At 38.2% G+C, this 15,865-nt stretch overlaps 1 protein-coding gene across 2 annotated transcripts in view; it reads right to left on the bottom strand.

The window, feature by feature from the left end:
• Nucleotides 1-15,865, bottom strand: part of SLK (STE20 like kinase) — a 52,083-nt gene that overhangs the window by 5,484 nt on the left and 30,734 nt on the right. The window contains exons 9-17 of one of the 2 annotated variants that reach the window (XM_009277844.2): nucleotides 13,168-14,586; nucleotides 11,688-11,818; nucleotides 11,093-11,216; nucleotides 10,640-10,819; nucleotides 5,101-5,230; nucleotides 4,730-4,854; nucleotides 3,555-3,743; nucleotides 2,204-2,329; nucleotides 509-622 (exon numbers count right to left, since the gene is read on the bottom strand). In XM_009277844.2, the coding sequence (XP_009276119.1) occupies nucleotides 509-622; nucleotides 2,204-2,329; nucleotides 3,555-3,743; nucleotides 4,730-4,854; nucleotides 5,101-5,230; nucleotides 10,640-10,819; nucleotides 11,093-11,216; nucleotides 11,688-11,818; nucleotides 13,168-14,586 (2,538 nt within the window). The remainder of the gene's footprint in view (nucleotides 1-508; nucleotides 623-2,203; nucleotides 2,330-3,554; nucleotides 3,744-4,729; nucleotides 4,855-5,100; nucleotides 5,231-10,639; nucleotides 10,820-11,092; nucleotides 11,217-11,687; nucleotides 11,819-13,167; nucleotides 14,587-15,865) is intronic. The other variant, XM_009277845.2, reaches the window with a different exon arrangement.

The following is a 15,865-nucleotide window of genomic DNA, read 5'->3' as shown; positions in this document are numbered from 1 at the left end:
AAAAACCAAACCACCTAGTAATTATGAAATTGCAAGACAACCAAGACACAGCAAGCTAAGAACATCATCTGCCTGTAGGATACTCGCTGAACTGCGTGAAAATCTGGTACTTTCCATTTTAAAATGAAATACAAAAACCAAAACCAACCTCCGCCACCCTCTATGGGCTATTTAGCACTCAATTTTTGTAGTAACCTACTGGCTTCTGAAATAGATTCCTAAAACCAGATTTACCTCCAGCTAAGAAGTTTTATATGCAAATACGCACACATGCGCTGCAAGAGGGAACACAGCAAGAGGCCGGTAACACGCAAACTTTTTTGGTTGCACGTGCCCTTTGCTCAGCTTTTGCACTTTTTTTTTTTTTTAACACCTTTTATTATTCCGTGAACTACAGCAGTTTTGTACAGCAGCTTGATTCTCCTCCTCTGCGATACTTCTGGTATTGTCTGTATTTCCTAGATCCAACTCTTGATTATTTTCTGATTCGTAAACGGCTCCGATTTACCTTTTTTCTTGGTCTCAATTTCTCCCTCCATTCCTTCAGTTCTTGGCTGTGCTCTTCATCTAGCTCTTTTAGCTTCTGAGTCTCATGCTCAACCAGTAGATGGCATTTTTCATTCTTAAAACAAGATAAAGATAATCCTTATGTAAAACTAATTCAGATTAGGCAACTCAACATTTGTACAGTGACATATGTTGTCCTAATTCTTTTTAATTAGCTTATTCTGTGTAAATAGTGACATGAATAATTACAAAAGTATGTTACGAGGCTGCATTATCAAAAGCTGGTCTTTCCATCGGAACCAATTGAGATAAGAAATACTTGTAAAATCCAAATATACTGTTGGGTATCATTAAGGCAGCAGCTGACAGCGTTACTCAAAACTGTGTTCCACTGCCTAATAATGCTTTTCAAGGTCATACAGCATTTCTGCTTCGCTTTCTAAAGACAGTTTGTATAATTTATTAATATCAATTACATTAAAAAGGAGGTCGTTTTTTGGAAATATTTCCACTCTTGGTGCCAAGGAGCTGAGACTAACAAATGGGGCTTGGAGAGCAGAGAAATGTGCTTGCAGAAGCAGCCTCAGAATCACCCCATAAAAAGGAAAAGGATGATCAGACCACGCATCAGCTTCACATTCCTCTCAGTAAGGTACACATGCATCTGCCTAACTTTCAGAGGACTTTTGAAGCATGGTAAGAAAAAAAAAATTAAGTATTTGGCTACATCAAATCTTTGATTTTTAAGAGCAGTGGGCAATGGCAGTCTCTAAACCCCACGCTCTTGTTTCTAGGGTTCCAGTCCCAACTGGGTCTGATGCAGAGCACAAAAACACAGGAACAAAAATGACAAGCACTTGGCTAGACCCGAGTGCAGCTAGGGGCCAATTTTTCCTTGGTGAAGCTCAGAGTAGCCCTAATCTGCTCAATTTTACTTGAGCTGAAACTCTCGCAAGACTCCCACGGTACTTGGGGATTTACTGCGGTGTATTAGTGGCATAGTCAGGGACTGTTTTCGCAGGATGTAAGTAAGCGAATAGAGCAGAACTAGCTTCATTGGTCGTTGGAAGATTTCTCTACGCAAAGGTTATCAGCAGGGGACCATTTAGTGCTTTAAAAGTCCCCTGTGTCCCTGAAACAGGGGAAAGCAGATTTAGTGGAAAAGGAGATGTGGCCTCTGGTATACAGCAGCAACTTTTACAAAATACATACCAAAAGGGGCAAAATAGAGTTCCTTATCGCAAGAAGAGAATTCCTTCCAAGTACCTTCCTGAAGCTCAAGTACACACGGCAGCCTGCACTTTGTAAAAACCACCTCATTCCATGTATTGCTACAAACGTCTTGTGGGTAATGCCTGGTGCTGCCTACCTCTGTTCTGATTAATGACATTTCAGCAAAATTAGGTTAAAAGGAAACGTTGCCTACAGAAAATAGCACTGGGAACTTGAAAGATATTCTAGAAGCGATCATCTGCTTCCGGTTCATGCTCTTCTTGCATGTAAAATGATTTCTCATTAACTGATGTAAGGATGTGAATCTGGTTAAGCAGTATGCTGCAGGCCTTTGAAAGCAAAGTTGAAAAATACCCTACGCCAATCAGTAAAAATGAAGGAAAAGACGTTTCTGCTTCGCCTGCATCTGTTAGTAACCTGAGTCTTCCCACTGAATGTTCATTTAATATCATCTATTTTTAACCTGTAACTGATGCAGTTCTCTGATGTTTGCTTCACACTGCAACTGAAGGTCCCGCATTTGGTTTTCGTGTTTCTGATGCTGAGCCAGTCTCTCATTCTTCTGTCTCTTTTCTTCTTGAACAGCAAACTAAAATTAAAAAGAAAAAGATGGTTTATATTGGGCCTCTAGATACAACAGTTTACATGAGTCAAAAAACTCTATGTAATAGAATGAATACCTAACAGCGTAACTGAAAAGAATGGTTTTAAAAGATTTAAACAATAACTGTATTTTCTTTATTCTTTCTTTTTTAAAATTCTTACAAAGGGAATGCCCTCACAGTTTTGTCTATCGCTCCATTTCTCTGTCTGCACTCTTAATTTTTCCTTAAAACACAGCACATTTCACTTCCAGACTCCTGAAATTATCTCCCTCTGAAGCCAAGTGACACAGCAGTGTTGCTACAAGTGTCGGTTAAGGTTGGTGTTATACAGCTACAGGAGACTGTATTTTCCAGATTTTTCATCCTTCCAGTGCTCACCATATGAAACCGTGATTTGGGACTTTTGTGCATCAGTAAAAAGGAAATCTCAAAACCTCTTCACAATGTTCCCGTTTGAAGAATGAGTGAATACCTGCAGTTTTAGTTCAAAAGCTCACAGAAATCAAATATTCTTAAAAATATTTCACAGAATCATAGAACGGTTGAAGTTGGAAGGGACCTGCGTCACAGAACGGTTGAAGTTGGAAGGGACCTGCAAAGATCAACCCCCTTACTCAAAGCAGGGTCAACTAGAGCAGGTTGCGCAGGACCGTGTCCAGGTGAGTTCCGAGTATCTCCACAACCACTCTGGGCAACCTCTTTCAGTGTCTGACCCTCCTCACGCTAAAAAAGTGTTTTCTTACATTTAAGTTGGATTTTCTGTATTTGAATTGTGCCCACTGCCTCTCATCCTGTCACTGGGCACCACTGAGAGGAGTCTGGCTCCACCTTCTTTACTCTCTCCCGTTGGGTACTTATACACATGGGTAAGATCCTCCTGAGCCTTCTCTTCTCCAGGCTGAAGTGTCCCAGCTATTCAGCCTCTCCTCCTATAACAAGACCCACCAGTCCCTCAGTCATCTCCGAGGCCCTTCGCGGGACTCGCTCCAGTAAACCCATGTCAGTCTTGTACTGGGGAGCCCAGGACTGGTCCCAGCACTCCAGATGTGTCTCACCAGTGCAGAGGGGAAGGATGACTTCCTCTGACCTCATCCGGCGCGTCAACCCATTTTGTACCATCCGTGAACTTGATGAGAGCGCACTCTATCCCATCCTCGCATTTACATCACATTAAGCATTTACACTATTAAAACTGTTTTTATTAATTACCTGCTTAATTTTTTCACGATCTTGGTCTGGAGAGGCTAATGAATTGATTCTTAAACTTTTCTTAAACATAGCCATTCGAGTCTTTGCTTCACTTCGCTGGATTTTAGGCAGTCTCGCTCTTTCCTGAGTTTGCTTGTTCTTTAGCTCCTCGATAAGGCGCTGATTGTATCTCTGCATTTGTTCCGTTTCCTAAAATGTCAACCATATGGAAATGTTACAGAGTAACTATTATGTTAGAGTATTTGCATCTCATTTCATCAATAAGCATGCTGTTTGAGTCCGCACCTTTCAACAGAAACCAGTCCCAGCCCTAGTGATAGCAATGGGGAGGAGGGAGTCTTCCACTTATTCCAGAGAACTCTGGATCATGCCCAACCCAGATGAAATTCTCTAATGCTCTAATGAATATGAATACACATCTATTTTACCAGTGGTTGTTCAACTCCTGAATTGCACTTTGAAAAGTCCATGTTATCCAAAGGGAGAAACTCTTGTGGAACTGAACTTCCGCTACTGCAGTTGTGAAGGGTCAGTTTGTTGCAAAAGCTGGTGAAAGCAACAGCCATTATGAGGATAAACCAAACCATGCAGCCTTCAGGGGAGGCTGCTCATGCTCCAGTCACCAAGGAGATCCTATAATACCTCTCTATTGGGTTCACATTTTCAAAAATTGAACTATTCTGTTTAGAGTATTCTATAAAAACCAAAATGTCTTGTGGAAAATAAGTGCTGTCTTCTGGGCTTTTATAGGATTTAGCTATAAAGAGACAGTTGTCAGCTACTTGCCCAAAAGCTAATCCAGTTCATTATGCTCATTTAATTCCAGGATGATTTACTAACGAGCAGATTTATTTAAACACAAGCCAAAACTGGTTTTGGTGTATAAGCAGAATTTGCTATTTTTAATAGAAAAAGGCTGATGATGTGGTGGGTTTTTTTTTTTTAAAGAATCAAAAGGGAAAAATATGACCACTTACACCTCAACATACTAAGTTATTAAAGTATGATGACTAAGATTTTTTTATTTCACCAGAACATATACAGCCTCAAAATACCTGCGTGGGTCTTGCCTGTGCAAGCAAACAGCTACCAGTAGAGATGATAAGACTACTTGATAAAAAAAAAAAAAGAAGATATTGTAATACACAAAAGAAAGTGTCGAAGTCAACACTAACTTTTTCATGCCTCTTAAGCAGCTGGTGTCTCTGCATGAAGTACTGATCTTTGAGTTGCTGTTTGAGGAGCTGGTGTTTCTCTTGTAAATGTCGCTCTTCCAGCTCCCAGATTGCAGCTTCGCGAGCTGGAAAAAAGACGAAGCCTGGTTCAGAAAGTACAATACAGTACTTTCTAATCTACCTGCTAGTGTATGTTCACAAGTGGCCTACAAGTGCATTTGAAGAACAATGCTATTCCATAGCAAATGTTTTTACTACAGTTCTAGATTAGTCATGAAGGACTTTGGTTTCATAAATTTAGGACAGACTATCGTTTCATTAAAATACAACACAAAGGTCTGTTTTTAAAGAGAGTGTCTGATGCTAGATACCTCTCATGAGCTGCTGTTTTTTGTTGAGGCAGTCTCGTTCAATAGTGGCTAGTTCTGTCTTCTGCTGCTGAATAATTTTCTTCAGAGATGCATCCAGCTCTTGTTGCTGCTTCTGCACAAATTCCTGCTCCTGGAAAAAACCAATAGAAGTAAATTAAATTGCGTTCTTCTAACCACATTACATTTTAATGAAACTCCCAGTTCTCTCAGCATTAGCTATATATGAAAACAAATACATCTATGAAAATTTGAGCTAACATGCCTCGGCTATAGTATTATGCATCTCTTGTATTTTCTGCGTAGAGAGTAAGTAAGAGTATATTTAATGTTTAAATAATACCTTCAGAAATAAGACCAAAGGCAACAAATAGCCAGTAATCTGCAATTCATTCCATCTCTTGTCTCTCCTCAAAACAAGCTGCAGGTTCAAAGCTAGCGGAGACAAGTACTCAATATAAAGTTGATCTCATCATATCAAGGGTTAATTATTCATGGAGGTAAGAAAAATGTATGTATGGTTATTTTGCTTTGGATGATTAGTTAAAGCCTATTTATTTACACAGTTGGGTTTCAGATTTGTGTGTCAATCTCGAGTGGTTTATCTTGTCATGGGTGCAAAGATATTGAGGTTGGGAGTTCTGCAAGACTGCTATGAAGACAGCCAATGGCTTTTGCAGGAACTGCATTCTGCAGGACTTGTAAGCTTGTCACACCAGAGCTGAGCTGGCTCCTCGCAAAGCGATTTGCCATCTGCCTGATGCAGTCTCCATATCACCTGCATCTTCCCATTATCCAGGGTGTATCACTCTGTTGCATCACATCATGAAAAGCAGGCAGTAGTAAGAATCCCCTCCCATGCCCCAAGACCATACTGTTGCCTTTCTTCTCTGCAACTATCAAAAAAAAAAAAGCATCTACAAGCATGCAAGCATGCACACACACACTCTTTAAGAACAAGAAATTAAAGCAGATGTTTCTACCATGATGTAAAGATCAAAAGAAAGGATATCAGAGCCAAGGTGGGCAGCTGAAGCATTTGCTGTTATACATAACATCGCAATGTTAAAGATGGTCTATTGGAAGGGAGATGGGATGAGGCAGAAAAACAGTACTGGGCTGCAGACGATCAGCGGAAGGGTCTCCTGAGCTATGTATTTTTATTTTTTTACTGAACCTATGCTACTTGCTAAAAGAGTTGTCAGCAACATATGGAATTAAATGGTCATTAAAAGTGCTTTTTATTATGACCAGGAGAATCCTGGTTTTCATTTTCACAGAAAGTTATTAACAGATAAGGCTTTCATCTCTCCCAGTGGACAGCAGAGTTACACTTAGACAGGTAACAGAAAACCAGAAGTGGAGTCAGTTGGTGCAAAGTTCTGACAGTGACAAACCTGAGGGTACAAAAAGAACTAGAAGGCCACGTTTGTAAATTGTCAGACATACCTAATCAAATGTATGGACTGATGAAAAATATCGTTCTGTTTCCCTTTCTAGATGAAAAGGATAAGAAAACTACAAGTTTATTATTCTGAGGGTGCAGACACATAATTAACATGGTGATTAATTTGCCAGGAATTTTTTACTCGGAGGGACCGGGGGGAAAAGCTGTTCTAGTATAGTCGTGGTCAAAAAGCAATTATGCTTGAGCTTTACTCAAATGTCTTTACTTAAATATCATTGCTGCTCTTTCTACATGGTAAACCTTAAGAAGTTTTATAATTGCTAGCACTATAAGATAAAGCAGGCAATCTCAGAAAACACTCTGGCCTTTCGACTTCCCACATCTACTCAAGTATCGCATACAACAAAGGTCACTGACTTCACTAAAGAACATGTTGAATGGTTAAAAGGCAGACAGTGCAAGGCAGTCCACCTTTTTAAAATTACCACTTGGTTTTGCCCAATAAGTATCTTAAAATAAACTCAGCTATCTTTAAAAATACATGGTTTCACTGCACACACAGCATAGAAGTCACACATTGTTTCTCACATGTGCTGAACAAATAATAAACACCAGCAAAGAGTATTATATTGCTTCAGTGTCTTGCCCAGAGTTAATAACTACTGTAATGTTGATCTTTTTACTATGAATAGTGTAGAATTACATAAATTTGTGCTAACTAGTTTGGAGACAGCAGTGACATCGATCAGCACGTATGAGAAGAAGGAGAAGAGAAGACACGCATCTGGAAAATTAGGGAAATAAAACTTTTGTTGTTTTGCATTTTAAGACTTACATCCTGCATTTGTGCGTTGAAAAGCGTACATGAAGACAACTGAAAAGACTGAATCATAACCTGAGCAACGCCCTGTGGGACACAATGTACTTCCTATGTCAGAATATAATGAAATGCATTTCTGTTCTTAAAAAAAAAGAAGAAATGAGATCTGCTGTATGTTAGTAATACACATTTAAAATGTCAAGGCTAATCACACAACAGTAGTCACTGACAGAAGTTCTAGATATTCTAAAACTAAACATCTGCACCTTGTCTAGTACTTATCATTCCAAGTATGGATATTTCACCTTTAGAATTGCCTCTTTCACCTCTCTTACTTCAACAAATTGAAACCAGCAAAGGAAACAAACTAAGTCACTACAAACACTATGAAAATTTAGGTTTCTAATTGTTTCCTTAAAAAGTTCAGAGATGCATATCCTTGGTACGGGGAGAGCGCTGCAACTCAATCACGTTCTATCCTGGGAAATCCCCTCTTGAATTAAACACGTAATCAAATAAAGTTGCTATTATTTTCTACTAGGTCACTCACAGAAACATTTAATCTTTATGTTACTCAATCCAAACCTGCTCTGTTGTGGTGCAAACTCACTCTGTACAAGCTGCGGCCATCACAAAGCCAGTATTTTTCTAAAATACTAACCTCCTTTCTAGCTGGGTCATATAAAAGCAGCAAGTCTGAAGGCGTGAAATTACAGATGATGTCTTGTAAAGTTTCCATACACCTACACTTTGACATTTATGTAACTTCATTTTACCTAATCTGTTCTGCTTCTACGAACAAGATGCCTCATGCTTACATATTATATACATTTTCCTCCCCTGCGCTTATATTGCTCAAAACTTACTTCTGAGTGTAACCTTTATAATTTGATGGACCTATAGGGTACTTACCACTCATAAAAGCACTGTAAATAAACTTGCCGTAGAAAAATACCATTCTTTTTCGGTACAGCATACGAAATATTACGCTTAACACCACAAACCCGGAAATCGCTGCTCCTACATTTCTACACAGTATACTCTAGGGGATGTGATATGGGAGTACTTGAAGAAAGAGAGCAGTACGTAGGGTTAGTCTGAGTTAAGTTCCATATTCACTCAACAACAACAAGAAGTGAAATCATCAAGCCGTGTGAATACTGCTGCCTTTTGTATTTTAGTAGCTTGAAGCTGCCGTTGTTACCTGAGCATGCTGGCTTTGTGCAAGCTCCTCTTTCTTGCGTTTCATGAGCTCTTTTCTCAGCTCTTTTGGTGCTTTCTCCACTTCACATAAAACCTACAGTGTATATAAGCATGCAGAAGGTGGCGAAAAGAACACTTTTTCTCCACAGCAAGCATTACTGTGAACATAGGACATGCAGGTCAAGCACTAGAGGTACTGGGAAGCGTGCAGGGACGTTAGTTTAGTGAAAAGAGCTTAATGAAAAGAGAAGGAACAATACATGCTTCATGCATGCCAGCGCAGCACAGAAAGGAGGTATATGCCAGCCTCTTTTTGCATGCAAATGCTGCCCAGTGCTCTCAGAAATGGCAGTCTCTTGCTCGCGTTTTCATGCAGCAGCTAGAACAGATAGTCAAGAAAGCCACCACCTGCAAGAGTGGTATTTTCTTGAAGCACTATGGCAAAAGGACTACAGAGTATGTTTACCTCATGGTAAAGCTGTGAAAAATGGTTGGAAGTTTAAAATAACTTCCACTGAAAACCAGCTACTTCTGACACTGTCTCAAACATGAATTTATAAGATGCCATTATTAGCGTCTCCAGCCATAAATGACATCTACACAGGTTATGTCTTTAAAATAATCATACACGCAAATAAAATATTAATTGGTTGTAAGTATTTGGTTCTGAAGAATTTAAAAGCAAAAACCACCAATAACTAAGTATATTTTCAAGAAAAATTTCATGACATATGCTGGAATGGAATGTATTTCAGTCCAAGGTGAATTAGACTAGATTAGTAGAAAGATTCTAAATATAACCTAGCTAAATCAACTGACTATTAATCTGTTAATTTGCTGATGTATTTTATTTATTTTTAAGAATTATAAAAATGTAACACTGCACGCTCCAAAATAGCATGGGTAGTTTTAGAGCACCAGCTGCATTTTCCTTCAAACTGTAAATCGCCTTCTTAAGCTTTAAATACAAAACTATGCACCCCAAAACAAATGCCTGTTTGTTTAATAGTGGAAGCATCCTCAGAAAACAGAGTCCAAATCACCACATGCTATTCCTGTTTCCATGAAAGAACTGCTTTTAGCTCAGAGCAATACGTAAAATTCTTCCCGCTTTCCCATGTAGGACCCAATCACCAGTAAATAGAGAGAGACTCAAAAATGCAAGAGGTACCGCAAAAGAAGAAAAATTGTTATTTACATATGAGCATATCGTTCAAACTGAACACAACTTATATTTTTTTATGCACTTTTGTACTACAGGATCATTCTATGCAAGAGCATGGACAGTACAGATTTCTAAAGAAATCTACTAAGTATTAGAGCAAACACTAGAGCCATTTATATACTAACGAGCACTACACCATTGATCTGAAAATGAAATAAAACAGCTTTTAAGATGCAAAATCCATATGGAAACACATCGCCTTCTCTTACTCTAATGCAAGCAAATTAACAGCATAAGGTGTCAGCGTCAAACGTTATTCATTTTGCCTTAACTGTATGACATGTATGAAATTAACCGTAAAAGATTTTAGGTTATCCAGACTTGTCTCTCCTGGCTTTCCTTTTTGAGTTAAAAAACTAAATCCTTATAACTGCTGTCACTTCATACAAAGAAATTCTAACAGCAGCAGCACACATTCAATAAAAATCTAACAAATTACTCTAACAAAAAAAAAATCTCTGGAATTTAAGCGGTTCTCAGTAGTAATCAAGACCATACTCTTTTCTTTGAAATTCTAGTTTGATAAGTATTTACTAAGTAGCTATAGCTGCATTTGTTTAAAAGTAGAAATCTCAAATATTTTTCACAATCTTTAATAAAATACTTTTTCTTAATATTTGAGAGAAAATATTTTATTAAAGATTCTGTGAAAAATAAAGTCTTGTAACTTGGTGATGTTTTCTGGATTAAGTCAATACCTAAATCTTCCTGTTAGCTGTTTGTATTTCACTTTAGGCAGTAAAACAAAAGAAATTATACTGACTGCTAGTAACCCTTCCACAACTCAGTATAGCACATGAGGTTGACAAGGCTTCTGGAAGACCTAATCTCAGCTGTTTGCTATGCCCATACTCCTTATTTTCTATACTATCATCATGCCTCTTACCTCCTTTTTTTTGTTCTTCAGCATGTTCTGGAATTTGGACAATTCCTTCTCCTGTTCTGCTTTGATGCGTTTTGCTTCATCTCGTAAACGATTTGTGTGTTCCTGTTCCAAGCGCTCTATTGTCTGTTTCTGCTGTTTTTCTAGATTTTCTATTTCTTGATCATACTGTCGCTTTTTACTCTGTAAAAATAATTTGGCATCTTTTTTTAGAAAACTAAATCCTGTTCAGTGAAGTGCTGTACCACAGCAAAGGATGGCCATGATGAACTGTTCTGGCAGGTGAGTTCTAGCATACAAGCTGGGCACCCCACAATGGAAAATATTGCCATTTATTAACAAGAATGAAAATAAGCTATAGCCATCATAAAAGGAAACACCTGATTGCTGCTAATAGTATTCTACCTACTCCATCAAGATGTTATATTTTAAGAGCACCAAAATCCAGAAACTCACTGTCATTTCCTGTTCAAAACGTCTGTACATCTGTTCTCGCTGTTGCAAAAGCTTATTACTGAGTTGCTGTTGGGCCCTCTGCTCCTCTTTCTGAAGAAGTCTTAGCTCTCTTAACTCTTGACGTCTAATAATGAAAAAGAAGACTTAATATTGATGGGAAAGCAAAAGAAGTGGAAAATTACAAAAGATGAAAAAAGCATCTACAGCTCAGGTCCAGTAAAACTAGTTTTGAATTCATTGTCTTATTAAGAAACACTTTACATTTCTTTCTACTAACAAAATAATTGAATGAGGGTGGTGAGGCACTGGAACGGGTTGCCCAGAGAAGCTGTGGATGCCCCATCCCTGGAGGTGTTCCAGGCCAGGTTGGATGGGGCTTTGAGCAACCTGGTCTAGTGGAAGGTGTCCCTGCCCGTGGCAGGGGGGCTGGAACTAGAGCATCTTTAAGGTCCCTTCCAACCCAAACCATTCTATAATTCAATGAAATTAATCCCCAAATACTACAGAAATAAGATTATTAGCCCTCTTCTTTTATTCAAAGAGAAAAAAAATTAGCTGCTAACCTCTTGTAAATTTTACTTTTAAAAACACTTACCGTAGAAATCGCATTTCTTCACTTTTTGAGTCATTTTCAGTAACTATTTTTGATGTGGTTACACTCACTTCTACTCCATCAACAACAAACTTCCGAGTTTTCTTTAAAGTTTTCTTCTGTCTTCTAGTTTCCTGAATAAAGCATTGGTAAGTTATTCTGCACTTATTTAAGTTATACCCTTTTTTCCCTTTTTTCTTAATATTTAATTACTTCAAATATTTCTGTGAAGACCTACTGTATAGTAATCAGGAGTTCTTCTCGCTTATCAGGTACCTCGCTAATCAAGTGAGAAATTGAAAAATTCTAATGTACTGAAACTGTCTCTAGTCAGCAAAGGAAAACTGTAATTATTGATCATCTAAATTGCCAGAAGAAAAATCTAGATAAACCCTGAACAGAACTGATGCAGTTTTATTTTCAAGAGCTGAAGACACTTGCAAATTTGCTTTTGACCATAATTTTCCTAGTCACCAAAGGAGATATTTAATTCTGAAAAACAGTACTGAAACAGAATAGCAATTTACTCACCTACTTACTTCTGCTTTGGAAATAAACTAAACAAGCAAGTTCATTTTTTTTAATTGATATGTATTAGTCAAAAATCAGTGATGATCTTGCCGACAGAAATGGAGAAATCTCACTTCTCAGAGCTGCTATTGTTCCATTGCAAGAGGAGACCCCAGCTGAATCTGCGTCTCCATTGTGTTAGGGCTACTGCAAACACCTTGAAGTCGTGCTTAGCACAGCTATGCCAAGTTACGATTTTTGTCTGGGGTTTTTCTGTTGTTTTTTGGGGTTGTTTTTTTTCTCCAAACCCATGTTTACACAGTTACTATTCTAGTATGGCTATAATCATATTAGTATGAAGATATAAATAAAGTTCATAATCTGGAATGTGCTTCCTCTGAATAATCTCATTCATACTGGCATAACTGCATCGATCTAGTACAACCATAGGAGTACAGTGTTCGGAATAAACAAACCTGAGAGACTCTCTGCCTTAGATCTTCTAAATCTAAACAGAGAGACAGAAGATAGAACTGACAGGAATTCAATGTAAGACTAGATATTATAAGAGATTCATCCTGTTGAACAGGGATTCCATGCAGAGTAAGGCATTGAACTAGTCATCTTGAATATCGGCTCTGAACTACAACCGTTCACAAATCTTCACCTTTAATATTGTTAGACTTCCTGTTATATGATAGTCTACATTTTTAAAATACAATTATGCAATAAAATTAGAAAATAATTAGCAGCTCTGTAGCTTCTAGCTTTGCTGCATAACTGCACAAAATCCAGACACTGTTAGAGCATGCAATTTAGAATACTTTGGTTTCTACAAAGTTTTATATCCCACACTGTCATACTAGTTTCTCACTCAATAATTTTCTTTGTTGCAAAGGTCAAACTTGGAGATAATTTTAGGGTGACACTCACATATTATTTTATATAAAAATATATGATTGCTTATACTTACCTGTAAAGATATTGATCCTGTCTCTTTGCTTTTACTAAGGAAACTAGAAATTGACAAGTTCAAATCAATGCTGCTGTTATCAGCTGTAGAACCAGTGCCTGAATCTGCATCATTTTCCTTCAAATGCTCCGATTCTAGCTGCTGTAAAGTTTCAGTATTGTCTTGATTATCTGTTTTGACTTTCTCTTCATTTTCTTCAGTGCTAATACTAATCCTGGGGACTGGAGTGACTTCAGAGTCATCAGCTTGTTCACTGACAATATCTTGAAGCTTGTTCTTCATTATTTCATCAGAAGTAACTTCCAAATGTTCTTCGTCTATCTGAATATTGTTTTCCTGGATATTCTCTGCTCTGTGCTTTTCTGAATTTTGGTCCGTATCAGTCAGTTTATCCACCACTTTATTAGAAATATCCTCAGGCTTGCTCTGTATTGCCTTCTGGTCTACGTTGTCTTTTCTAGAGTCTTTGGTCTCCGTTTCCTCCATGCTGCTTAGATTACAAATATCTTCATTTTCTGCCAGTTTCTTGTCTACTTTGATCGCTTTATCTTGGCTTTCCGATAGAGTTTCTTCAGAGCTGATTATCTCATGGACCTGCTTAGCCTGACTTTGCACTGGCTTATCCTCCATCTCAGGTATTTTATCCCCATCACTGATCTGTATTTCAGCAATACCACCTATCTCCTTAATGTTGTCAATTCCATGCTTTATTAGTTCCTTTTCTTCATCAGCCACTTGATCTGCAGCATTAGGTAGAGTTTCTGTGGTGGTAGCTATTATCGCCTCTTTCTGACCTTCATCTTTATCTTTCTTTTGCTCTGTAGTATCTTCTGCAGGGACCTTTTCTTCCTTACTTTCTGAGAGATGCGTTCTATTCTCCTTCTCTTCTTTTTCACCAGTTTCCTTAGAAATGGCTTCTTCAGTTTCTACACTATTTTCAGTTGTAGGTACTATTTTCAGTTTATCATCTTCCGTCTGTTCATTTCCCATGTCATTTTCTTTCTCTATTTTTAGGTTGGGTTCATCCTTTATTTCCGACTTTGTTACCACGTCAAGTTCTTTCACTCCTTTCTGGGGTTCTGTACCTTCTTGTGGTTTTTCCAGGCTTTCTGTATTCTTTTCAGCTGGCACTATTTTGCCTTGCTCATCTTCACCAGTTGGCACAGAACCATTCTGCACTTTAATATCACCAACAGTAGTATCGCATAGGTTATCAGCTGTTTTCCTATATTTAATGTCCTCAGATTCTTCTCCATTTGTTTTGTCATCTGGAAATACAGTGCTGGCTTTGTCCTCAATTGCATTACTTTCTGTTTTTTCAGAAAGAGATTCCAGAACAGAGGCATTCTGTGAAAGTTTATCCTCTTCAGAGCTGGCGATACTAAGGTCAGAAGATGCACGCTTGTCTGCAGGTAACTGCTAAAAAATTAAAGGAAGAAAAATATTTAATCATTTCCTAACTTAATTAAAGCACAGTTCTATTGAAGAATACCTGAATGGAGATGAATATTGTATTTACAGGCAGAGTTATATGAATTTGATAATCTCAGAGTGCTTCACTTGGTATTACCACAGGAGAAGTGCTTGAACTGCAGACAGGCTCTGAATAGAACAGTTTCACAAGAACCTTCTTCCATCTCTCATAATTTAATAAAATACACTGTGATTGAAGGAAAGGGATCATGGACAGCCCTCTGCCTCATGCTTAACGGAGTCTTCAAAAGAGTCTTTTTCCAATCATGTTACTGTTTTTTTATTAGTTCAGTTCCCCGGTAGTCCCAGCTACAGTAGGATTTGAAAGACACATGTGCCAGTTTGGCTAGGAAGAAGCTGTGTAGCTTTAGTTAGTCCAGCACTGATAAAATGCAATATTAAGACCTTCTTCTGCCTCATTAAAAAGAATCTCTTTTCTTGTGTTCTTTGTTTAAAATGCCTGAAAATTTTTGGTCTGTTTTTTAATCACTGTGAAACTCCATTAAAATGGTGGAAGCCTCCAGCAGATCTGATTAAGTGGCCATACGGAACCAGAATAGAAACAGTTACATAACTGTAGAAATTGCTGCTGCCAGAATATGAATGAATGTTATCAGATTACATACAGACATACAGAAGAATATACTAAGAAAGCATCATTTTAAACATAATTGCCCTTTCACTCTTCAAAGCAACTGCGATATCTCTCTGTCTATATTTACTGTCAAAACCCTGTAATTTGCAGATCAGGCTTCTGATTTGCCATTGGGAACATACTAGGTTAGCTATTGTAACAAGCACGGGTTTGATCGCGCGTTTCCTACATTAAGGTTTTCCTAAGCATACAGAAAACAATTCCTTTTAAGTCAAAAGCGCATTTAAAAGATTTCTTCACGTAATTGTTCTATAAGCTTAGTGTTGATCTCCAAGCAGTTTTTAAAACTACCACAAGTAAATAATGTAAATGCATCTATCTCACAGTTTCCTAAACTGCTGCTTGTGTCGAGACACTCAATTGAGTCACAGGGTGGACCTCCCTCCAACCCTCCCGGGGACTGGTGGCTTAGCAGCTAATCAGCGGAGGGAGGCGGTGGGTGATGCCTTAGGAGATAGAGAATAAGTCCTGGAGGAAGTTGGTGGGAATGCACGCTTGGAGATCTGCTGGTGCAGACAGGGAAAGTGGTACGAAGGCCAAGGGACGTGACTAGCGTGGTAAGGGGCGAGG

This window comes from Aptenodytes forsteri, unplaced genomic scaffold (assembly GCF_000699145.1).
Source record: "Aptenodytes forsteri isolate BGI_AS27 unplaced genomic scaffold, ASM69914v1 Scaffold15, whole genome shotgun sequence".
Taxonomy (NCBI): Eukaryota; Metazoa; Chordata; class Aves; order Sphenisciformes; family Spheniscidae; genus Aptenodytes; species Aptenodytes forsteri.
This window is presented reverse-complemented; position numbering and strand designations above follow the sequence as displayed.